The sequence below is a fragment of the Numida meleagris genome, chromosome 3 (assembly GCF_002078875.1).
Source record: "Numida meleagris isolate 19003 breed g44 Domestic line chromosome 3, NumMel1.0, whole genome shotgun sequence".
In the NCBI taxonomy this organism is placed as follows: Eukaryota; Metazoa; Chordata; class Aves; order Galliformes; family Numididae; genus Numida; species Numida meleagris.
This window is the reverse complement of record NC_034411.1, coordinates 105,300,896-105,325,604: the sequence shown is the minus strand read 5'-3', so window position 1 is coordinate 105,325,604 and position 24,709 is coordinate 105,300,896. Positions and strand designations below refer to the sequence as shown.

General features: G+C 44.1%; 2 protein-coding genes across 5 annotated transcripts in view; one reads left to right on the top strand and one right to left on the bottom strand.

The window, feature by feature from the left end:
• ZNF512 (zinc finger protein 512) lies at positions 722 to 22,200 on the bottom strand. Of its 4 annotated transcripts, none has more exons than XM_021391370.1 (14): positions 22,001 to 22,200; positions 19,721 to 19,785; positions 18,998 to 19,206; positions 14,733 to 14,822; positions 13,490 to 13,573; positions 12,162 to 12,286; positions 11,704 to 11,790; positions 10,768 to 10,866; positions 9,117 to 9,284; positions 7,608 to 7,802; positions 6,955 to 7,056; positions 5,683 to 5,745; positions 5,098 to 5,196; positions 722 to 4,624 (listed from the first exon to the last, which is right to left on the bottom strand). In XM_021391370.1, exons 1-14 carry the CDS (start codon positions 22,013 to 22,015, stop codon positions 4,325 to 4,327), a joined length of 1,701 nt encoding a protein of 566 aa, XP_021247045.1. In that variant the 5' UTR covers positions 22,016 to 22,200; the 3' UTR covers positions 722 to 4,324. The 4 variants fall into 4 exon arrangements, with proteins under 4 accessions (XP_021247045.1, XP_021247046.1, XP_021247047.1 ...); XM_021391371.1 differs by having other exon boundaries at positions 14,733 to 14,819; XM_021391372.1 differs by lacking the exons at positions 18,998 to 19,206; positions 19,721 to 19,785; positions 22,001 to 22,200 and adding exons at positions 17,102 to 17,310; positions 17,825 to 17,975.
• The window catches only part of GPN1 (GPN-loop GTPase 1), a 17,027-nt gene continuing 14,331 nt past the window's right edge, over positions 22,014 to 24,709 (top strand). The window contains 4 exon segments of the mRNA XM_021391374.1: positions 22,014 to 22,118; positions 22,121 to 22,399; positions 22,474 to 22,567; positions 24,466 to 24,505. Coding sequence (XP_021247049.1) covers positions 22,014 to 22,118; positions 22,121 to 22,399; positions 22,474 to 22,567; positions 24,466 to 24,505 — 518 coding nt within the window.

Genomic DNA, 24,709 nt, shown 5'->3' with positions numbered 1-24,709 from the left:
CAGGCAGCGTCCCAGGGTGACATCATCCCTCCAGCCACCTGCCCTGCAGCTCACTGCCATCACTGAGCTCCACGTTGCTTCAAGAACTGCTCCCAGTGACAGTGCACAGCGAAACATCCAAGCTACGCACGATGCCTCTGCGAGGAACCCGTGGAAGAGCTTGTCTGGCACAGTGTGCTGTCCTCACCACGGGGGATATTCAAGAAAACAAGTTGGAAGTACTCCTGATGCACGATGTGCGCTGCTACGAGATCGCTGTGATCCGCCACGTAGCACAGCTGGGCTGTTCCATGCAGGCAGGAACAATCTCTGAAAGGCACATCCTTTTTTTTAGGGGGGGACAATTCTGGCATCGCTGAAACGGCTTTAAAAGCTACAGCTGTGCTACTGGAAAACTGGGAGAGGAGAATGATAAATATGATAAATAACGTTCTGAAAAGTTCTCTGAATGGCTCATAACGGCTGCTAACAATCCTTGGAACAGTGGAAGAATCACTGAGGATTAAGGGAAGCAAACAAGACAGAAGAATAGAAAACCAGCCCTCAAGGTGTTTTCTCTCCCACTTTTCCAGGACAAGGAATGAAACACATCTCCAGCACGGTACCAGTATTTACATAATGGCAAACAGAGCGCTCGCAGCTCATCAGTCTGAATTCTCCCCACCAAACCAACAGCACAGCTGACATTGAACGACACTGTAAGCAAAACCAACCAACATGGTTTCACGGAGAACAGTTTTCTGCAAACGTTTTTTAATTAAATTACAAGTCTGGGTTGGTAAAAGTAGCTATTGACACGGTCAGTTTCTGTAAGGCGTTGTTCTTGGCCCCATGTGCTATACAAGTACCCATGGAGTATATTAAATGCTTGTTACTAAACACTTGTAAATAAGGATTTGTTCCAGAGATTGCCAGAGTCTGCAGCTATCTGATATATTTTTTAACAACAACACTAATGAAAATATAAAACAATTACAACGCGATTCTGCAGGGTAAAAAAAGCTGATGGAAAAGGGGAGCAATTAGGAGAGAAATTATACAATAAAGTTGTCTCAACGAGCGGCTCAACCAAAACCACGCTGAATTACGGCCTCTGCTACGCGGCGAGACGTACTGCAGTGTTGTACAGAGCTCAGATAAGCTGATCGTGTGCTGCCTGGATTGAAACCTTGCAAACTTGTACTCCTAGAAACAAAGGGAACAGGCCCTCCAACCAAATCCCAGAAGAACTGAACGCTGTATTTAATAGATTGCAAACCGAACGTAAACAGCGTAATGAAACAGCTGTGGGGCTGAAAAAAAAAGATAGCTAAGAACAGAGCAATATTATCATTGCATTCTACATTACAAAGGCTATTACAGAATACTTCGTTTGGTTTCTGTTTCCTGTCTCTACACTGCTAAATACATAAAACCTCAGCAAAGAGCAACAAAAAAAAAGAGAAAACTATTTTGACTGAGACTAGAAAATCTCTTTAGCTCGTATAGAAAATTACACGGAGTTCTTTATGCCCAAAAATACGCAGGAAGAAACTTCCAATACTGTAAAGGCTATCTGACCTACGAGGATCGAGCAACGTGAGATGCAGAAGCTGAAACCCATCCCAATGAGAAGTAAGGCACATCGCTTTGAGAGGAATGAATCACAGGAACAACTACTCGGTGACTCGCCGGTCTCTTCTGTCACTTTGTCCACATCCAAACAGGTCTCTTCCTAAATATGCTCAAACACAATTTGTAACAGCGAGGGCAAATGTACCAGGGTGGGGTTTTCCACCTGGATTTGCAGAGAGCTGGGCTAACTGAACCGTTAACAGAGGAGTGAACAGTACGCTCATGGGTCCTTAAACAGCACATCTTAGCATGGCAGGCTGTAGTGCAATTTGTATACGTTATTAACCCTAAGCCCACATGACAGATGTGAATTCCCTACTTTCAGTCCCTTCCTTGAGGCTAGATTGCCCCACGCCTCCGAGCAGTACGCTGCATGCATGCTGGGTAGCCTGCCTTAGTTCACCCCCAGGAGGAAGCAGGTGCTCCTAAACGGATTGCACTCCTCAGAAACAGTGCCACCAACTCTCGCCAGCTTGAGTCAAGGCAGCAGATGAGCTGCCCTAACACGGACAGAGCTGAGAATGAACAGCTCGTGGACGGACTCTTGGATGATGATTTTTTTCTTCCCCACACACCATGTAATGTGAGGGAATGCATTCTTGGTGTAACTACAAAATCCAGATGGTCGCAAGAAGTACCCATCTCTAGGAAGCAGGGCTGATATACAGCTTATAAGTGACAGCAAACAGGACTATAGACCAAAACCCACTAAGGAAAGCCTCCTTTAATGCATGGCCTTATCTTGTTTACTACCTTACTGATGGGTAACGTGTGGTCAAAGCACAGTTGTGCAGAGGGCAGCACTGAGGAGGAACAGGGTGGAGAAATGAACAGCGTCAGTAAGCATGCATGACAACCAAGTGAGCAGGCTGGGGTGTGTTGTGCAGGTAGGGATGGTGCCAAGAACACCACACGGACAAGAAACCACATTCCCACACTGGTGATGTTTTTATTTTGCCCCTCTGGCTGCAAAAGCCTTGTACACCCTGCACAGAAGTCCACATATTTATACTTCTGGTGCAGTACTGCAACCAGACTGACAACTGGTTTAAAAAAAGCAGTGTAACCGCTACGTCAGTCACAACGGAGCACTGTGTGCTCTCTCACTACTTACTGACTGCTTTGCTTAATGCGTGGAAGAGGCAGCTCTCAAAAACACCCTGGCCACACACTGCTTCCCACTATCAGGGCCAATGTGCTTCTGGTAGACACACACACACACACACACAGAAATCTGCCTGTTCACCAGGCACTGCAACGGCTTCCCTGTGAACTTCAGCACCAGCTACCTGTTTTGTTAGCCAGGGAAAATTCACAGGGAAACACCATGGAGCCACCTGCCTATTCTCCTGCTGGCAAACCTGCAAGAAAAAGGTCAAAATTTGCAACTTCCTGGGATACTGGGTCTTTGGATAACAGGGATTATGGAGAACATATTCTCTTGACAGACAGAATAGCACTGCCCATGCTGCTGCTTCCTGCTTGTTTCTGTGATACCTGGTGCATTTCTGGAGCACAAGAAGATATTCCCTATGACCCTGAATTCATACCAACATGTGACTTTAAAAAAGAAAATAAAAATGAACCCCCTTTTGTTCTTTCCCATGTAGGGAAGCCACTGCTAAAATATCTCATCCACGTAATGGAAGCAGTATTGAAAAGAAATTGGTAATATAACAAAGAAGGCATCTACAGTACTCGCAGAGAAAAGGACACTATGGAAGTGTGAGCATGGCAAAGAACATCGTAGTGGGGCAAGGCAGCTCAATGGGGACTAGGCTGCAGCATTACCAACATTGCAATTGTAGATATGTACCACCTTGAAGCAAGTTTGTTTCCCAGTTGAGTCTGAAACAAGCTGTCTTCAGAGGGCCTACACGGGCCATCTTCATTACGTTGTCACTGAGGGTCTCCAAAAAGCCACAGAATATTTATTCTTCCCAGGATGGGAAGACCTTCTTCATACATTCAATGCCCAGTTGTTAAAGAATCCATGCCAGGGGAATATCAGGTTCCTGATATGGGAGACGCTGAAGTCCCATCACTTCCAAGCAGCCCAAAACTCACATGCTACTGTCTGGTGCTGAGTCTAGACATCAGCGTATATATTACAGACATTGCCTTGTGCAAGACTAGAGCAGGAAGGTATTTGCTCTTCCGTGGTAGCCTTGCTGACAACAGATAGGACAGCTGAATGGCAAGCTAAAGCCTTTGTATTCTGCACAGCACTGCTTAGTTTATGTGCATACTGTGCAGGAAAGCATTTCCTCCTTAAAGTGATCTAACCGCTGTGCTAGTCAGCTCCTTACAGGGAAAACTGCTTAAAAAGAACCCTGATCTCACCCATCATCAGAGGAAGATGACAAAACAAGAGCTATTGTGCTGGAAGTCCTAAACAAGCAACTCATGTGACTCAAAATGAGACTGTAACCAAAGCAAAAACCACAGTGGGTACACTGCTAATCCCCTTGTCTCTCCTAAACTGGGACAGACTGTCTCTGTACCACAGCTTTGGTTCACAGTTCCTCATAACTGACCAGATGCAACAGTTCCAAAACACGTATCACAGAGTGGAATGAAGTCACAGTCCCAAAGGCATTCAGTTGCTTGTGTTAATGCTGTGGGTTATGAGGCTGTGGGTTATGAAACTGACAGAAATGGAGCTTGTAACTGAAAAGCTTTAGGATTACTTCTTCCCTTCTCCTAGGGTTTATTTCCGGCCTCGCTTGCGGCTGGATTTTGGAAATTTGGCTCTCTGTGCAACTTGAGGTTCCATTTCCTCACTTCTCTCGTTCTCATTGCCCACTCGCTTTGGACGGCCTCTCTTACTTCTCCTCATTTTCTCAGCTCCAGGACCGGGGAGCTTCTTAGTAGCCAAGGACCCAGTCCTCTTCTTTTTGCCTTGGGTCAAAGGATGTTTCTTCCGTTGCTTCCTCTGCTCTTCTCTTTGGCGGATTTTCATTAGTTTCTCAAAGCTTTTGGTGGTACTTGTGTTCATATCAAACCAGTCCTGGAGGATTAGAATGGAACAGGTTGGTACCGATGGTGGAAATACCACACAAAGGTTATCAGGGCTTATAATGAAAGCTGAATCTGTGGGACAAACATTTGCTGAAACGTGAAATCTAGAAAAGCAACTGACTAACAAACTCTGTTCTTTGAAGTTCCTCATCGGGTGTCCCTCTGTCTCAGAAGAGTCAGATCTGATTTATCAGTTTGCTGTCTAAAGGCAGGGAACACGGTGAAAAGCTGAACTGAACAGCAGTAGCCTAGGACAAGACCTGTGACATGGCACAACATTTGCTCCCCAGACCAACACATACGAATATCTATGTTTAAGTAGATGAAATGCCACTTGAGCTCAGGGCCCCACTTTCAGCAGTAAGCAAGGAAAGAGTAAAATAGGGTAGGCATCCAGCATTTCCTTCCCAAGACCCCTTCCCCACAAACTAAGGCTGAGGACTTCAATTCTGCTTGCCTTACCTCAGCGTGTGCAGAGTTGATGTGATACTTGACTCCACTCTCTGAAATGAATTCTTTCTCACACAGGAGACACTTGTATTTGCCAGCCACAAAATCTCCCTGGCACCAAAACAAAGAAATATATCACCAGTTGCTACTTAGAAGGCAAATCCATCTATATACTGTACTTCAGCCTTGCACAGACATAACCTAGCAGTAAGAAGCAGAATCTCTTATTCATACCAGACAATGCTTTATCTACAGGAGCACTGACATGACTGACCAGTTACATCCACAAAGCATAGAACTACCCCGTGAGATGCTGTAAGGTCTCCAGTGCTGTACCTGGGAAAAAAATGCTCTTGCAGCTATGAATATACAGGAAGGACTCCACCTTCACTAAAAGGCATGCCATTAAGACGCTCCCTCCTTCCTTCAAACGGCATTTGCAATGGCAACCCCATTAGCATATGAAGAAGCACTCAAATTGTGAGAAATTCTGATTAGGAGATGGCAGGACAATGGCTTAAACAAGGATATATCAGATGGACAGGGACTGTCAGGATATTGGTATGAAAGACATTGAGTACAAAGAACACTACTAACCAAGGTACATGTGCCAAGGTGAGATTTGAGTCCTGAGACAGTGCCATATGCAGATTCACAACCCTGAAACAGCAAAAAATGTCTGTGTCAGCAAAACTCTAGTTAGAAATCACTTCCTCCCCGGTAAGAGAGCCTTATTCTCCAGAACACAATTCCCAAAGGGATAAGAGAGGAAGAGGAAAGGAGATATCAAGTCCTAGAGAGCCAGAAAGCTTCTTGTAAAGACCTTCACAAGGGACTTAAGATTTCAGTGAGTTACAATCACCCTCTGTCAAAAGCCTGAGTAAAATCATAGATTTGTTTTGAATGAAGCACATGTCACAGGAGCGTGACATTACGATCTCTCCTGCCCTGACCTTGTATCTAGTGGCACAGAGCAGAACTACTGCATCTGCCATCAATGGTCCCAGTTAAAAGGCAGCTTTAAGGCCTGCCCCACGTGGAGCTGTAGATGTCAGTCTCAGGATACTAGATTATGCTCAGCTGACAGCTCAGAACCTGAAACAGGAGGTTAAGTGCAAGGCTTGCTTCTGGGTTACTGCTTGGTGAACTAGGACAGCTGTTTTCTGGGGGTAAATGAATATAAGACATCATACTGCAATTCTTATAGCTGGTAATGACATAAGCCTGAAACCTAGGAGAGTGCTGTGGATGGGACAGGGAGGGGAAAGTCTTTGTCTCTGTACCAAATCCATATGAAAGCCACTACTGACCCTTGGCACTCTGTATCACATGCATCACCATAATAGCTTCCACCAGTGGGACACTTCTTCTCACTGGATCTGACTGGTGACTGCTGCACGGGGTTGTAAGAAACTATGTGCACCTGCATAAGTAACCCAAGATCAGGATGCCACGTGCATGTCTCTCACAGGCCATTTCAAGCTTTCAAAGTAAAACTGAAGTGCTGTGCCAAAGTCTCCTCACTCTCAGACTTTCATTTCTACTCCTCCATTCCTCTATAATTAAGATTGAGTACACCTGCTAAACAGCAGCTGCCTGTCGCTTTTCCACTACTCAGTCACACCTCCACACGGACCAGCACCTAGATGAACTGAAAGCTGTATAATTCTGGGAGTTACTAGTTCTGAAGAGGACAAACACATGTCCAGAGGGATCAAACAAGGTCTCAGTTACACTGAATCACCATACAGAGATGGAGCAGAATTTGTCTCCTGCAGAAAGCCAGAAACTGCAGTTTCAAGGCTGTGGAAAGCTGCTGGCTCATACAGACCTGAAATCTGCCCCCTCTGAGTCTTCAGAAAGCATTACCTGATTTGGACAGTGGACTCTTCGGTACATCTTTATCTCTGTTTTCCATTTGCACAGCACATCTTGACTAAACGTGGGCAGTCCAGGACGGGTATACTTCAGCTAAGATAAAGAGATGGAATTGAAAGCTGGAAGCAAAGCTAGCTACACATTGTGACAACTATGTCCCTTTCTCTCCCTGTTTTTGTGACAGAGTAGAAAGTGAAACAGCATTTCTAACAGCCAAACTCTCAATAAACAATCTTCTCCCATCCTCTACAAACATAACTGAATCTGGAAATCCCCTAAAATACTAAAATTCTGCATGTTATAGACACACTGCCTATAGACAGTATGGTGTGAGCAACACACTGTCCACAACTGCTTTCGTACTTGTGACTACTGGAAATTAAAGTGCTATTGCTGTAGTAGCTGTAAAGTCATTACAGCCTGCCTGAATAAAATACTCACACCACAGGAATTGCTAATGTAGTCATTGCTTAATCTAGTATCAGACAGAGAGCAAAACTTCACCTCTTCCACAAGACATCACTTCTTCAGTATTAATTTCCAAGGGTCACTAAACAGTGGCAGCACTGGGAAGATATCACTACAAGACTCATCTGATAAGCAGAAAGACTCAAACCCTGTATAGCATTTTTAAGGTCTTGTACCTTCCTATCATCTGGAATCAAATCCTGCAGCACTCTTCTCTTGGGCCACTCCTTGGCCAGCTCTTCTCCAGCTAGCTCATGAAGATAGTAGATTGCCACCTTTGCAGATCTCCTCTGAACTCTTCCTGTACTACTTTGCTCCCGTTTTGCATCCTTCAGGCTCTCTGTTCTTCTCTCTTCATGGAGGAAGGTGACCTGCAATGAAGGTTAAAAAAAAAAAAAAAAAAAAAAAGGTAAGCCTCCCTCAACAGTTCCTACTTCAATTACACTAAATATTGTGAATAAATACTCAGCCAAATCCAGAAATGCTGCAGCAGCTGTGGTTCACTGAGAGAAGTGCATCCCACTACCTACTAAGACAGACCCCCAGATCTAACCCAGGGAAACAGCTCTAGGGCTCAATCAGAGAGTTTCACACAGCCACTGTCTTGAAAGGATACCACATCTTTCACTGTAAAAGATGCATGGGCAACAAGAATAGTATTGTTTGTTCTGTTCCAGTGATGACTCTTCTAAGAACAAAGAACAACATAATAGGAAGCTCCACAAAGTTACACTTGTATTGGTTTTGGCTGGGACAGACTTAATTTTCTTCACAGTAGCCTGGAGGGTACTATGTTTATCAAAACAGGAGTTTTGATATGACACCAATGTTTTAGCTATTGCTGAGTAGTGTTTATACAGCACCAAGGCCTCTTCTGTTTCTCACGCTAACCCACTAGCAAGCAGGCTGGGGGTGCACACGAAGCTGGAGGAAACACAGCCAGGGCAGCTGACCCTAAGTGACCAAAGTGATATTCTGCACTGTATGACATCATGCTCAGCAAGAAAAGCTGAGAAGGAGGAAGAGGGGATTGTTTAGAGCTATGGTATTTGTCTTCCCAACTAATTAGCACAAACGATGATCTGCTTTCCTGGAAATGGCTAAACACTTGCCTACTGATGGGAAACAGTGAATGAATTCTATATTTGGTTTTACTTCTGTACAAAGCTATTGCTTTCATGGAATCATAGAATCGTTTGAGTAGGAATGGACCCTCAAAGGTCATCTAGTCCAACTCCCCCTGCGATGAACAGGGACACCTACACTCGATCAGGTGCTCAGAGCCCCATCCAGCCTGACCTTGAAAGTCTCCGAGGACAGGGCATTCACTACGTCTCTGTGCAACCCGTGCCAGTGCCTCACCACCCTCACTGTAGATTTTTTCCTTATATCCAACCTAAATCTACCCTCTTTAAGCTTGAAGCCATTTCCCCTTGTTCTATCACCACAGCCCCTGGTAAAGAGCCTGTCCCCTTCTTTCCTGTAGCTCCCCTTTAGATACTGACAGGCCGCTATCAGATCTCCCTGGAGCCTTCTCTTCCCCAGGCTGCACAGCCCCAGCTCTCTCAGCCTGTCTTCATAGGAGAGGTGGTCCATCCCTTGGATCATTTTTGTGGCCCTCCTCTGGACACGCTGGCCTGAAATACCACATCAGTGTTCTGATAACTGTGGCAATTTGCACTTACCGGCCCATGCTTAGCTCGGAGATGGTAGACGAGTCCTGCCTTTGATCTGTATGCTTTTCCACAGTGATGGCACTTCATTGCCATTTTCTCCAGCTCAGAAGCAGTCTTCCCACATTTTTTAATGTGATACAGGTATCCCATTATGCTAGTGAAGCTGCCTGTGCAGCCCTGTCAACATGGAAGAAAAAAAACATGGATCAAATGCTCTCCAAGTGATTGTAAGAGCACTGCTGATAAAAGTGCTACCAGTTTTCCTGGCAAACCAGGGACAATCAGACAGCAATCTCTAACTAGACAAAATCTGGCACAAAGAGCTGACTGCAAATGGGAGAAATTGTTTCTTAGAACTTCTTTGTGGGTAGCGAGGAACAGAGAATTTCAACACATGGAATAAAGAAACAAGACATTAAAGGATGCACAAAAAGATTTTAAGATACAAATGGAGGATGTGGGCAGAGAAAATGCCAGCACTTGGTTGGGTGGTTGAACTGTCGAGAATGCAGCAATATTACAAAAACTGTAAATAAAACTTTCAGCTGCTCCTAGAACATAGATCACAGCTCAAACTGCAGAGGAGGGCAATAAACTCCAACAGTTCATGCAGCTGTCACGTACATCTTCACAGCTATTACAAACAATTAAGCAAGGGAAGAACAGAAGTACACATTAATACAATACTTTTGGTACATGCAGGAAAGAAGTCAATATCCTTCCAATCCCCCTGGAAGACATCAACACACCAAATACTCAAAGACCTCTAAATGATCCTTCCTGAGCACAGGGGCTGGACCAGATGATCTCATGAGAACCCTACCAACCTTAACAATTACATTATTCTGTCAACAGTTTGTAATACTGTTGCAAGGTAAACTGTTATCCTTAAACTTCATCCTCCCTAACATCCTCAATTGAAAGCACTTATCATAGAATGGCTTGGGTTGGAAGGGACCTCAAAGCCCATTCAGTTCCAACCCCCTCCCGCTGTGGGCAGGTTGCCACCCACCAAATCAGGCTGCCCAGGGCCCCATCCAACCTGGCCTTGGACATCTCCAGGGGTGAGGCATCAACGTCTCTGGTAATTCCTTAAAAAGGCACAAGTTTGCTCATATGAAGTTCAGTCATACCTTTGCTCAATCTACGTTTACACATTCAGTCTAAAGAAGCCATCTGAAAAAAAACCCTAGGAAATCAAAAATAAAACCTGATTTTAATCAGCCTAGTAATCCTTCAGAGTGCAGATGGGAATCAGACAGCAACCAAAGCTGATCAACCTTCTAGAATAGGCAAGAGAATGTCACCTAGTGAGTCAAGTGGAACACTAACACTTCTAGTTGAATTAGGTAGTGTTCATTAGACTCCTTTTCAGTTAAGAGGTTCTAGTCATGTATCAGTTATTTTAAATTTTTTTCTCTACTCAGTGCTTCATAATAGTTTAGAGAAAATTCTCCATGCCTCCTACTGATTTCCTGGTAACACAGCATTCCTTCAAGGTCTCTCAAGAGACTACTCTGTCTTTAAAGCGTAGCTAGGATATAGAAACAAAGTCATCTTTTACCAGCACCAAAAGCACATCCAGCACGACTTTCACAGTATTACATGTTCATCCATCTGCTGCTGTTCAATTTAGGATGCTTAAGACAATGCAGCTCACCTCTCTTGTACACTTCAGTTTTCCCATACGCTTCAAAACTTTCCGAAGGCGGTCTCGCTCAAGCTGCTCATCCAGTTCTCCTCCCTCCTTCACAACTGGCTAAAGAACAGCAGAAGGATGAAAGAAAAATGCAGGACGCTCAGCACTGTGGTTTTACAGAAATGTATTTAATGGTGACCCCTGTCTCTATCTTTAAAAGGAGTGAACTGCCTGAAAACCACGTTGCAGGTAGCTATGTTTGGTTTGAACAAAGACTTGACAACATGTAGTTTCAAACTGTGGCTGCTGGGAAGGACATGGGTGTGTATTTCTTTGCTCTCCTCCCACCTGTGGAAAGCACTAACTCACCTTTATCCCACATCTTTAACATTTACTGTTAAAATACAACAGTAATGCAATTTTCCAAATGTTATCCAAACTTCTCAAAGAAAAAAAGTTCTAATGCTTCACGATGACGACAGCAGACATTACCTTCTCTAAAGCAATAGCAAAGAGGAAAAGCAGGCTGCAGCATTTGTATCTTTACAGCAAATAGGCAAGAACTAAGCAGCTTCTTCCATTTGTTCTTTTACCTTTGAAATTGTAAAGAACTAAAATCTGCCATGAATGTAGAAAAACTGCTACTTTCTAGCAAAGGACTGAAAAGTGCAGCCTAAAGAACAATGAACTCCTTCTGATTAGGAATGCCTTTTATGTGTGACACATAACCAGCATGAAATTCATCTGCTGCTTTAAAGATGCAGCATCCCTACCACCTCTGCTAACCTACCACCTTTTCCAGATCTCCAATCTTAAAATAATGAAAATACACATGAAATGAGATTTGAGCAGCTATGCTTGACAGAAACCACAATATTCACTTTCTGTGTGCATCAGGGAAGGATAAAAAGACCACCTCCCCTGTAAGACTTTCAGATGTAGAGTAACTGTTGTTACCTGACTGTTGTGGTCTGCCATGACATGGTATTTCATTCCTCCTAAAGACTTCAGCTGTTTCCCACAGTGATGACATGTGAACGTTTCCTACAAATACATAAGGACACAGTGTGTGTAACTGCAAATTAACCAAAGCACTGGGAAAGTCTCTGGGAGAAAGGAGCACAAGAGCAGAACACTCTGTTTAGGCCTGCTAATTGCCCATTAAAAATAGAACAGATTTTATGGAGAGTACAACTGAGGAAGCAATGAAATAGGTACATCTTTATTCACTACACCAAAACTCCAGTGACAGACTGAGCTGGAAGCACCAGCTGCACCCTCTAGGGACATAAAAGGCTCTTGCTTAGAGACATGATAATGAGATGAAAGTGGTTTTAACTGCAACAAAAATCAATGTCCAGGCATATCTATCAGTAAGCTGAAAAGAATACAGAAAACATCTCTCTTGTTCTCACCTGTCTGCAATTTGCCATATGTTTCTTCAGTCCTTCTACAGTCTTTCTCACCACAGCCCGGCACGTAGGACAAGTAACTCGACCTTTGTCCTGAATTTCTAAGGACCACTGCTCTTCTATACTACCTGTCAGAACAAAGGAGTTGCAATAAAACTGGAAACACAAAATCTCTTTTTCCATCAGTGTGCACAAGCCATCCTTGGAGGAAATGGGTCACATGCTACCAAACTCGTGTTCTACTCTACTGCAGGTGTGACAGCTCGTTTGCAGCTTTAAATGTATCACGTGGCAAGGCACACATCTCACCTTCTGGAAGATGATTTGATAAAAACACTCAACAGTGCCTTCTTCTTGTGAGAAGTGTTCTAGCTGTTCAGCAGAGATTGTTCCTTCATTCACTTTCATTACACAATTACTTCAGCAAGCAGGGTAAACTGCTCTTTTGGCAAAACACTTGTAATGAAAGTGGTGACAGATGTGAGTGAATAGCTTTTGGGACAACGTCCATGACTCAATTCTACTAAACAAATCTTAAGAACATCACTTATGTCAGATAGTGATTTTGGCACTGAAAGTGAAAGGAGCCACAGCACTACACCAATCCTCTCAACAGCCAGGGACAAGCACCCTGTGAGGCATGGTTTTCAATGCCCAGCCTCTTTGGAAATGGCAAGCAGAAGCTTTATCCGCAAGGATTATAAATTACTGAAATGAGTTCTGGGAAGAAAGTGGCTTAAAAGCCACCTGCTTTAAGTCTTATCATAAAAATACCTTCTTATAAAAATAGGCTTTTCTCTTTGCCCAGTAATAACAGGAAGGGTTTGTCTCTCCTTGAGTAGTCAGCAGAAGAGGCCATGAATCAAACAGCACTTGCTAGAAGATGGGTAATCAATGAGTGCTGTGAGCTACATATACCAAGCCAGTGCTGAGTCAAGGCTACAATGCTCATTTTCAAGCACAGACTGCTCAGGTCTTTGGCTACCAGGTAACCAGAAGAGGAGATGTGGCAGCAAGTGCTATAGTTTTTCCTCCAAACATATTCTGCTGAGTAAAAAAGCAGACATATTTCTATGAGTTTTACACTGAAACTATTTTAACAGGCTTTTGCCTAACTGACTCCCTTAAAACCTTGTGAAACTACAGACAGCATGCTGTCCCTTCAACGCTGCTCTGCAATACTCCAACAAGATAGCAGCCACTCAACAGTGAAAGAGAAAATGGAAACATGACACAGAGGACACAGATGTTGCTCAGACTGAACTTGCAGAATCACAGGAATCTCTTACCTGCTTTCTAAACAATTCTGAGCAACTGCTCCTCCTTCTTACCTGTGCCATAGGTTTCAGGTTCCTTCCGAACATAGCGGCTTTTTGTTTTGGAGATTTGTTGTGCCCCAGCTTGACGCTTTTTTCCTGTTTTAACAAACAAGGAAGGCCAGGAGACTTAATTCTACGAGCTTTGTTACAGAAAAAGCAGAGCTTGGCTAGGAAGTTGCTAGTCAGCCTACTGTCTCAAGACTACTCATTCAGAAATGTTCCATTTTATTTTTTTTAAAAGAACTTAAAGATTGTAACCTCTCCTCTCTCTCAAAATCCACATTTATTTGCAGGCATTAGTCTCATCCAGACATTTATAATCTGTGGCTGCCCATATGCAAAGCTCAGAGGACGGGAACTCTTCACACCAAAATACCTCCTCCGTTCACAGTACAGATAAGCCAATTTAATGCCTAGTGCCGCTCCTCTACTCGTTCTTGTTTTCAGTAGACTAAACAACTCTTCTTGTTTCAGTATTTTCCCACAGCTTACGTTTTCTGCTCTTTTTTTCCTCCCTGTGTTCTCTTCATTTGGTATACATGTTTCCCGAATTGCTTGCTGGAAACAGTACACCAAGAGAGACCCTGCAGCAGTTATGTCACACCTGAAAGTCTACATTACTGCTCAGACACCTCAGTATAACATCTGCTTTTATCTCGTATTAGATCTTACACTCTTCTAGGAGCCTGCTAAGAGGGTGCGTAGAACACAATCACAGAATGTCTGGAGTTAGAAGGGACCCAGAAGGATCATTGATTTCAACACCTGGCTCCACGCAGCATTTGACTTTCGGATGGTCCTTATGTCTGAAAGCATTGTCCAAACACTTCTTGAAGTCCAGCAGCTCAGGGCCCCAGGGAACCTATTCCACAACCACTACCCTCCAGTGCAGAACCTTCTCCTAACATCTATGTGACCCTCCCTTGGCATAGCTCTGTGTCCCATCATCTACTCATCACCTTCCAGATTTATACAAGTAATCTGCCTGATTATTTAGTTCAGAATCTTCTGGGAAACTAAAATGAACTTGACCAGATTGTTCTTACTCTAATTCCTTTTTCCCTCCCTCTGCTGGACTTTGACAGATTGAAATAAGAATAATCCCCCCCCCCCCACTGTAAAACAAACACTATTCAGCAGTATCCTACAAGATACACAGAATCAGAAATAAACATGGAGGACAGCATTTGGGCAGAAAGAAAGTCTGAAGTACCCATATGCCTCTAGCTAGGAATAAAAAGTTATTTAATATTACCAGAAATCTTCTGCTTCTTCTTGGGAGGGTCTTTAAGATCTTCACCTTCCCCATGCTCAGATTTCCTCTTGCCTTTCAAAAGCACTTCTGCTAACAAGCAAGAATAGAAATGCTTCAGTCTTATTAAACTCAGTCTGGATGACAGCTTTGTGTCTGTCTGCTACCTCAGTTTCTCCTCATATTTTTAAAGAAAAAAGTAGTTTTTGTGGGGCGCCTGGACACCAGTGAGCTAGGTACAGCCTTACGACTCATTCACATTAGGCACTCCATGGTCTGCAGTCCTTCAATACAGAAGACATGGAAGAAGCAGTGCAATAGCGTGGCTTGGGAAACATTGTACTGCTGAGTATTGTACTGTACTGAGCCAAAAGTTGCTAGGTTATGTCATAAAAAGCTCATCTACACACACAAAAAGGAGCATAGACAATGACAGATGGCAGAATGTAGATAATGTTCTGCCTATCCTCACTGTTTCCAGGCCCACTGAAGACCCAGAAAGCTGCTGGCACTTACACCTCCCTGTGCACTCAGAGTAGTGTCTTATGACCCTCCACGAGCACAGAGAAGTACAGCAGCACCATGGCAGGCAATCTAGGGATTCAAAGAAATGGATACGTTCTTCCTATGATACCCATCAGCCCCACCATCTAACTGTGACATGCATCGAGACGAATCAATGGGAACTGCTCTCTGGAGCATGCTTTGGAATGGGAAGTGTGTTGAAGTAATGGTGAGTGGGTTGTTAATGCCTAGGGTTACAGGATATATGGAATGCAGGGAATTTAAGTATTACACAAGACATTAAAGGATGTTTAGGGACAGTATCAAAGGCAAGGAAGGGGGGGAATGAGGTGGTTTGGGGAGGAACATGTGTGGGAAAACAGAGGGGTAAGGCCACTTGCTTGTAAACAAGCAGTTGGTCAGCATACAAGTCTGCTCATGCCTAGCAATGAATGAGCGTAGTCTCTGGGTGTGGGTCTCTATATATTTTGTGTACATATGTCCACAGATGTCTGCAGGGAGGCTTAAGTGCCAGCAACTAAAGCAACGCCACAGATCACAGGGGCCAGCGTGTCTGTGATACCACCAACTGGAGTGAGTCTGTGAGTGTGACTGCAAGTGACTGCCAAGTGGACTATCTAGTGAGAAGGTGAAGAAAACTGGAAGCCAGGTGTATACATGTGTGTGTGGTTAGGCAGAAGGGCAAGATCACAGCGGGAACTGGCTACCAAAGGGATGAGGGGAGTTCCAGCCAATTCCTCTCAGAATATGTGAGTCTGAGCCTGTCTGAAAGGAGGTCTGCACCAGCAGCTGGAGCAGCTCTGCAGGCATCAGGCACTGCTATGTCCTTGTACTAGCAATAGGGGAGACCAGGATCCAGAGGCCAGCCACAGAGTAGACTGAACTCCTAATTCAGCTACAGGAGGGATCCACGCTCCACATGAGTGTACAAACACAGTTACGTCCATACGTTTTTTATATATGTGTATGCACACCTTTTTATTTCTCACTAACATATCTCCATGCTGATCAGCCAGAGAGGGAAATGGGATGGATGCCATTGGTGCTGTGTGTGAGAGTGCTGAGCACCTCCGTTTCTGCTGACCTGTATGGCTGGCTGTCTATACGTGTATTGAATATACGTGTTTGTACCTGTGGGAATATATGCTCAGTCTTGCTACTGGTTGGACCTAGGGGCATGAAGCTGCAGCAACCTCACCTTTATCAAGTTAATATTTGGTCCCCCCGCAACAGGATGGTACAGAGTTTCCAATTTAGTGAGAGGAGGAAAAAACATTGGAGAAAGAAGTGCCACACAACGTTGAAAAACAATTCTCAAGCCAGGAAATCTGAATGTCCCTAAAACAACTTCAGACCCCATCCACTCCAAATAAGAAAGTCATAAATGACAGTAGAGAGAAAACAATAGAAATAAAAACATTTCACCCCCTCACACCGAAAATCTAACCACCACAAAAGCCATGTCTAAACCAGAATACTGCATACTGATTTGCTTTGCACATTTTTAGCATTAGTTGTTCTATTTTTCAAGTTCTTACAGTACAATCCTGAAATGACTGGCAGATGCCCTACACACTTCTCTTCTACAGATAAGACTGGTATCACTCACAGAATCATTAATTTCAATAGACAAGTCATTTAAAAGGAACTGCATAACACCAGAGAATTTTAAACTACACTTCTGCACTGGAGGAAGTTTCTCCCTCCTAACATATAAGCATCACTATCAAGCTTATAATTTCTGGCTGGACTGCACCACACCTTCCAGAAATCATCAAGTCTCTCAATCTCTCATAAAAGAACTGAAGAGAAAAACAGTTTTGCATTGAGTCAAGAGTGACGAGTACCTTTTTTTTCTGAAGGTTTGTTCACGTTGTTTTTTATGCCCCTCATTTCCAGCCAGTAAGCAGGCCGGCGAATGGTCCGCTTGCTTCTGGACTCTGCTCTTCCATTCACTCTGCTCTTCTGCGAGCCAGAAGAAATGTTGCTGGCTGTCTCACTATAGTTGCTGTTCAGTCCTAGGGGTGTAGTTTCCATCTCCTCAAATCGTTCGGTCCTGGAAAACATCAATTTGAAATCTTGTTATTTATTTGTGGATGTATACACGCACGCACGATCGCAATGACTTAGCAGACAACATCCCTTTCATTCTCACAGGTATAAATTCATATAAAATGAATAGACTATAAAAATTCATCTCACAGTTCATTGAATCTCCTGAGCTTTTATGAACTGGAAGGTGCCAGCAAGGCAAAACATCCTGAATACCATTATATATCTGTAAGAGTTTGACATTAGAAAGCTACCTGAGAGCACCAGTAAAAAGATATTCATCCTACCTCAGCATTTCAATGAAAGGAGAAGTCAAAGTTCATCACAGTACAAAAACAAATACTTCTCTTTACGCCATCAGGGGCCAGTGTGGATCTCATCTAAGATTCCATCAAACAAACAAAAACCGTTGCAGCTCTTAACATTTAGACTGTTATATAAAGTCAGATACAGTTTTCCAATAGGAATCCCAACTTTTTTTTTGGCCCTTAGTCAAAGGTAAAAAAATATTCACATACTTTTTGTTTCCCAGAGTCCTTGGCCTCTTGCCCTTCTGATGTCCGTGATGCGCAGCACTGGTATCCTAGCAAAGTAGAACAATTCACATCAGCAGCATAATTTTTCTTATTCTTTCCAGCCAAGCACAATCACCTGCACTTTGAGGATGAGCATCCCATCCTTTGAATAGGAAACAACCATCTTCTGCAACAAGGAAGTTGTTCTGTAACAAGGAACCCTTTCATCTCCAGCTGAAGTAGAACTCCAGTCAGAACAGCGACGACCCCCTCTCCACTTTCCATATGAAATGCAATAATTGTCCTTGTACTGGGGCATGATGGAGCTTTTCTTTGCCTCTAATTCAGCAGCACCTGCTTTCTGCCCACACTTTACCACACGATGACAAGTATTTTAGACTGTAACCTACTCGTTTTTCTACGGCGACTTTTCCCATAATAATTCTTGCAGTTTCAATGCCAAGAATGCTGTGTCTGTTCCCTTTGAGTTCGTTTTTCATTCTTCACCTCAATTATTTTATCACACTCCACAAGTTGCTCATCTGCTTCCTCCATTCACATCACAGAAACCTTTTTGTTTAATATAGATTTTTTGGTCACTTATTACTTGCGACTTCTTCCATTCCTATTAAGACATGCAACCTAACAAACACCACTGACATTTTCAAGTCACTATAAACAACTAATTTGGTATGGAGACAATCATATATCACCTTTTCCCAAACACCAACAGTGATTCAATCTCACTCTTTGTTGGGAAATTCCCCTTTGGAACAGGTTGCCCAGGGAAGTGGTGGAGTTGTCATCCATGGAGCTACTTACGTGGCACTTAGAGACACGGGTTAGCGGCGGACTTGGTAACATTAGGTGATGGTTGTACCTCAAGATCTTTTGGGTCTTTTCCTACCTCAATGATTCTATGAAACCCAGGACAAAAATTGGTTATGCAGACTAGAAGACAAAAATCAATGCCAAGCAGAAAAACTGTAACCAGGGAACAGAAGAACATTTTGTCACGTACAGGAACTGGTTAAAAAACTGAAAAAAAAAAAAAANCAAGCTTATAATTTCTGGCTGGACTGCACCACACCTTCCAGAAATCATCAAGTCTCTCAATCTCTCATAAAAGAACTGAAGAGAAAAACAGTTTTGCATTGAGTCAAGAGTGACGAGTACCTTTTTTTTCTGAAGGTTTGTTCACGTTGTTTTTTATGCCCCTCATTTCCAGCCAGTAAGCAGGCCGGCGAATGGTCCGCTTGCTTCTGGACTCTGCTCTTCCATTCACTCTGCTCTTCTGCGAGCCAGAAGAAATGTTGCTGGCTGTCTCACTATAGTTGCTGTTCAGTCCTAGGGGTGTAGTTTCCATCTCCTCAAATCGTTCGGTCCTGGAAAACATCAATTTGAAATCTTGTTATTTATTTGTGGATGTATACACGCACGCACGATCGCAATGACTTAGCAGACAACATCCCTTTCATTCTCACAGGTATAAATTCATATAAAATGAATAGACTATAAAAATTCATCTCACAGTTCATTGAATCTCCTGAGCTTTTATGAACTGGAAGGTGCCAGCAAGGCAAAACATCCTGAATACCATTATATATCTGTAAGAGTTTGACATTAGAAAGCTACCTGAGAGCACCAGTAAAAAGATATTCATCCTACCTCAGCATTTCAATGAAAGGAGAGGTCAAAGTTCATCACAGTACAAAAACAAATACTTCTCTTTACGCCATCAGGGGCCAGTGTGGATCTCATCTAAGATTCCATCAAACAAACAAAAACCGTTGCAGCTCTTAACATTTAGACTGTTATATAAAGTCAGATACAGTTTTCCAATAGGAATCCCAACTTTTTTTTTGGCCCTTAGTCAAAGGTAAAAAAATATTCACATACTTTTTGTTTCCCAGAGTCCTTGGCCTCTTGCCCTTCTGATGTCCGTGATGCGCAGCACTGGTATCCTAGCAAAGTAGAACAATTCACATCAGCAGCATAATTTTTCTTATTCTTTCCAGCCAAGCACAATCACCTGCACTTTGAGGATGAGCATCCCATCCTTTGAATAGGAAACAACCATCTTCTGCAACAAGGAAGTTGTTCTGTAACAAGGAACCCTTTCATCTCCAGCTGAAGTAGAACTCCAGTCAGAACAGCGACGACCCCCTCTCCACTTTCCATATGAAATGCAATCATTCTCCTTGTACTGGGGCATGATGGAGCTTTTCTTTGCCTCTAATTCAGCAGCACCTGCTTTCTGCCCACACTTTACCACACGATGACAAGTATTTTAGACTGTAACCTACTCGTTTTTCTACGGCGACTTTTCCCATAATAATTCTTGCAGTTTCAATGCCAAGAATGCTGTGTCTGTTCCCTTTGAGTTCGTTTTTCATTCTTCACCTCAATTATTTTATCACACTCCACAAGTTGCTCATCTGCTTCCTCCATTCACATCACAGAAACCTTTTTGTTTAATATAGATTTTTTGGTCACTTATTACTTGCGACTTCTTCCATTCCTATTAAGACATGCAACCTAACAAACACCACTGACATTTTCAAGTCACTATAAACAACTAATTTGGTATGGAGACAATCATATATCACCTTTTCCCAAACACCAACAGTGATTCAATCTCACTCTTTGTTGGGAAATTCCCCTTTGGAACAGGTTGCCCAGGGAAGTGGTGGAGTTGTCATCCACGGAGCTACTTACGTGGCACTTAGAGACACGGGTTAGCGGCGGACTTGGTAACATTAGGTGATGGTTGTACCTCAAGATCTTTTGGGTCTTTTCCTACCTCAATGATTCTATGAAACCCAGGACAAAAATTGGTTATGCAGACTAGAAGACAAAAATCAATGCCAAGCAGAAAAACTGTAACCAGGGAACAGAAGAACATTTTGTCACGTACAGGAACTGGTTAAAAAACTGAAAAAAAAAAAAAAAAGGATTTTTTTTCTTATTTTCTTTATATATAAATATAAATATTTTTACATATCAATTGGACCACACTACTGCGTTTGTTACTAGAAATAAATGTTACAACTAGCTAACAGGATTGTGACAGAATTTGAAGAACACGTGAAAATATGAGGACTCCTCCGGAGTTGCAGAGAAACTTCAGGTGCTGTAACAAACCAGGGAATAGGCAGTTTCAAAGCAAAAGCAACTGGCCATTAGAAAAAATGCACTGGAAAAATGAACTTCAGTCTGCCTTTTATGCTCCTGGCTTCTAATTTATGTATAGGAATACATAAATTGTTCAGTCTTCCCTCTTCTTCTCCGGATGAAAAACTGGTTGTATGTTTGTGTTTGCATTACTTTGAGTTTACACACTGCTAGTAGTATATACAAGAGTATATGGGAAACTTTACATTGGAAAGGTGGAGGGACCTCTGTGTGATGAGCAGCTGGAAAAAGTCAGGCCATATAACCGCGATGTTATAAGGATAAAAAGGAAAGAATGGAGACAGTCTGCTGCAATCATCTGCCCTAATCTATCATGAGAAGAACTTGATGACTCGCAAACATAGCACGTGTTTTGCTATTTTTAGCACTACAAAACTTTGTAAAATAATCCAAAATTAATATAAAAAAATTAGATCATTGTAAAGGATCTGCAGCAACAACAAAAGGAGATACGATAACCGCTGATCAATTGGTTCCACAGCTACTGAGGAGGAGTCAGTGGAAGCAGCAAGTGTCCCACGCTGCCTTGTCCCCATACCCATGGGAAAGGCCCTGCGACCTCAGGCAGGCTCAGCACTGTTCTAGACTCATAGTATCCCAGAATCATTAAGGTTGGAAAAGACCTCTAAACTAATCAAGTCCAAGCGTCAAACCACAACCTCATGCCCACTGACCGCGTCCCTCAGTGCCACATCCCCACGGTTCTGGAACACCTCCAGGGACGGTGATCCCACCACTCCCTGGGCAGCCCGTGCCAATACCTGACCACTCTTTCGGAAAAGAAATGTTTCCTAACACCCAACCTGAACCTCTCCTAGCACAACTTAAGGCCATCACCTCTCGCCCTATCGCTGTTTACCTGGGAGGCTCTCGCAGCGAGAAACAGGCCCGAAATACCGAGATCCGTTCCCCCTCCCCGCTCCTCGGCCCTCCGAGACCACAGCGGGGCCGCACGGTTCGCAACCGCCTCCCCCAGGCACTCACTGCGCTGCCCCGCATGGTGACGCCGCCACAACGTCGCGCCCACGGCCCTACGGTCCCTTCCGGTCGCCTCCAACCGTCTCCTCCTGGCAGCCGCCAGCTCCCAGGCCGCGGGGACACCGCTCGAGATCCCCGCGTAGTCCCGGTCGGCGGCGAAACAACCGCCGAGCGCGCGCGGGTCGAGGCCGGAAGCTGCAGGCCACACCCCGGAAGCTACCGGCCGTGTCCCGGAAGTAACTGGCCGTGTATGGGACGCTGCCGCCCAATCACCGGAAGCTTCGGGTCGCGTCCCGGAAGCGCAAGGAGGTGCCGGGAAAGATGGCGGCCGCAAGCGGGCAGGCGCCTCCGGTGTGCGTGCTGGTACTGGGTATGGCCGGCTCCGGGAAAACCACCTTCGTGCAGGTGAGGGGCGGTGGCGGGCGCTGCTGAACTCCCCCTCGCCGGGCGGGTCCTGACGCCGTTTTGTGTCCCCGCAGTGTCTCGCGGCTCACCTGCACAGCCAGCGCTGCCCCCCGTACGTGATCAACCTGGACCCCGCCGTGCACGAGCTGCCTTTCCCCGCCAACATCGGTGAGATGGGGCTGGGAGGAGGGCGGCAGCGTGATGGGGGGGGAAGGGGGTGGTCGGGAATCGCGTTCGTAAGGTCTGCCGGAATGGAGCGGGTCCCTTCTGCCGTGGTGTTCTGCTTTCCTTGTGCTCTGTGAGGGGGAGAGGTATTTCACGGCAGACACTTGGTTGGGCTGTTTGTTCTCTCTTTAAAAGGCGCCAAGGTCTAACGTGAGGAGGACTTTTGTTGTGGGTGCTGGATTGTTTCTGCTTTATTTAGAATTATTTAGAGTGTTCTGAATTGGAAGGAACCCCCAAGGATCATCAACCCCAAAGGCTCACACAGCACCACCCAAAAATGAAACTGTATGTCCGAGAGCAGTGTACAAATGCTCCTTGAGCTCTGGCAGCTCAGGGCCGTGCCCACTGCCCCGGGGAGCCTGTTCCATGCCCAACCACCTCCTAGTGAAGATGCTGATATCCAGCCTGACCCTCCCCTGACGCAGCTCCACGCTGTTCCCTCAGATCCTGTCACCAGAGAGCAGAGCTCAGTGCTGCTCCTCTGCCCCCTGTGAGGAGCTACAGACCTCCATTGAGGTCTCCCCTCAGCTCCTCTGCTTTGGGCTGAACAAACTGAGGGAACTCAGCTGCACCTCACATGTCTTCCTCTACAGACTCCTCACCATTTTGTAATTCTCCTTTGGGCACTCTGTCATAGTTTTATATCCTTAAATGGTGGCACCTAAACCTGAACGCAGTACTTGACGTGAATCTGCACCAGGCAGAGCAGAGCGGGACAATCCCTTCCCTTGCCTGGATGACAGCACTGGGCCTGATGCATCCCAGGATATGGTTGGCTTTCTTGACTGCCTGAACACACAGTTGGCTCATGTTAAACTTGCTGTAGACCAAGTCCCCCTAATCTCTTTCAGCAGGGCTGCTCCACAGCCTCTCATTCCCTAGGCTGTATGTATAGCCAAGGGTGCCCCTTCCCAGCTGTAGAATCTGGCGCTTGCTCATCTTGCATTTCATGCAGTTGGTGATTGCTCGGCTCTCTTAATTTGTCTAGATCTCTCTGCAAAATGTCTTCATTCTCAACAGAGTTGGCAGCTCCTCATAATTTGGTATCATCAGCAAACTTGCTCAAAACACCTCCTAGTCCTACATCCTAGTCATTTATAAAGATATTGAGAACTTTCTACGATGATGTTGGAGTGTGATTTAATGCATGTGGATTTTTTTCCTTCTCGCCATTACTGACAATGAATATTTTAGCAGATTTGATTGGGTTTCCTATCCTCAGAGCCATGCAGTGGCTGTATGCTAACAAGTAACTTCTTAAAGCAGTGTAAAAGGCATTAATTTTGGATAAAATACTTCTAAAAGAAACAGGCTTTATGTCCAGCCACTCCCAAAGGTCTGCTGTTCCCCAAGGCTTGCCAGGACTTAGCTTTGTTGAGGATTCTGTGTCTTAAATTTTCTAAAATCCTTAGCCCATCTCTTAGAAAATAAAAAAGGTATTGTGGATACCAAAGTGTTCTTACTGATGTCAGCTGAAGAGTTAGAGAATGCCTTCCAGTGCTGGGTCTCTCATAAAGTGGTAGATATTTGAAAGATGTGTGCTTTATTAACTGATGTTGATGAAATAAAAATAAAATTCAGCTTAAGTAGTTATGGCTCAGTAACTGAATCTGATGAAGCTTCATGTGAGTCATGCTGGGTTTCATGTATATGTTGAGAGCACAGCAGGTCTGTTAGTTTTCTATTTTATGTATGAGATTTTTCCTGCTGGTACTAGATTTGTTTCTGAGGCAAAAGGAGATTTGCTAGAAAAGGAAAGGCTTTTGATGATAGGCAATTTAATAAAGAAGGCTGTTTTAAAATAAATGTACTCAAACTATTTACGCTTGTTCCCATTCTAGATATCCGGGACACTGTGAAGTACAAAGAAGTCATGAAGCAGTATCCTTTCTTTTGGTCTTACAATGACCTTTGAAATCTCAGATTTTGAAAAAGCTACCTGTCACTTTTACATGTGAGGATGAAGGGAGATTGGGATTGTGATAATGCAGATTGTTGCATGAACACCAAAGGTTTTTGACTATGTCTTTCTTGCATGTGAGATTAGAAATGCAAGTGAACAAGATTTTTATGCTCCTTGGGTCA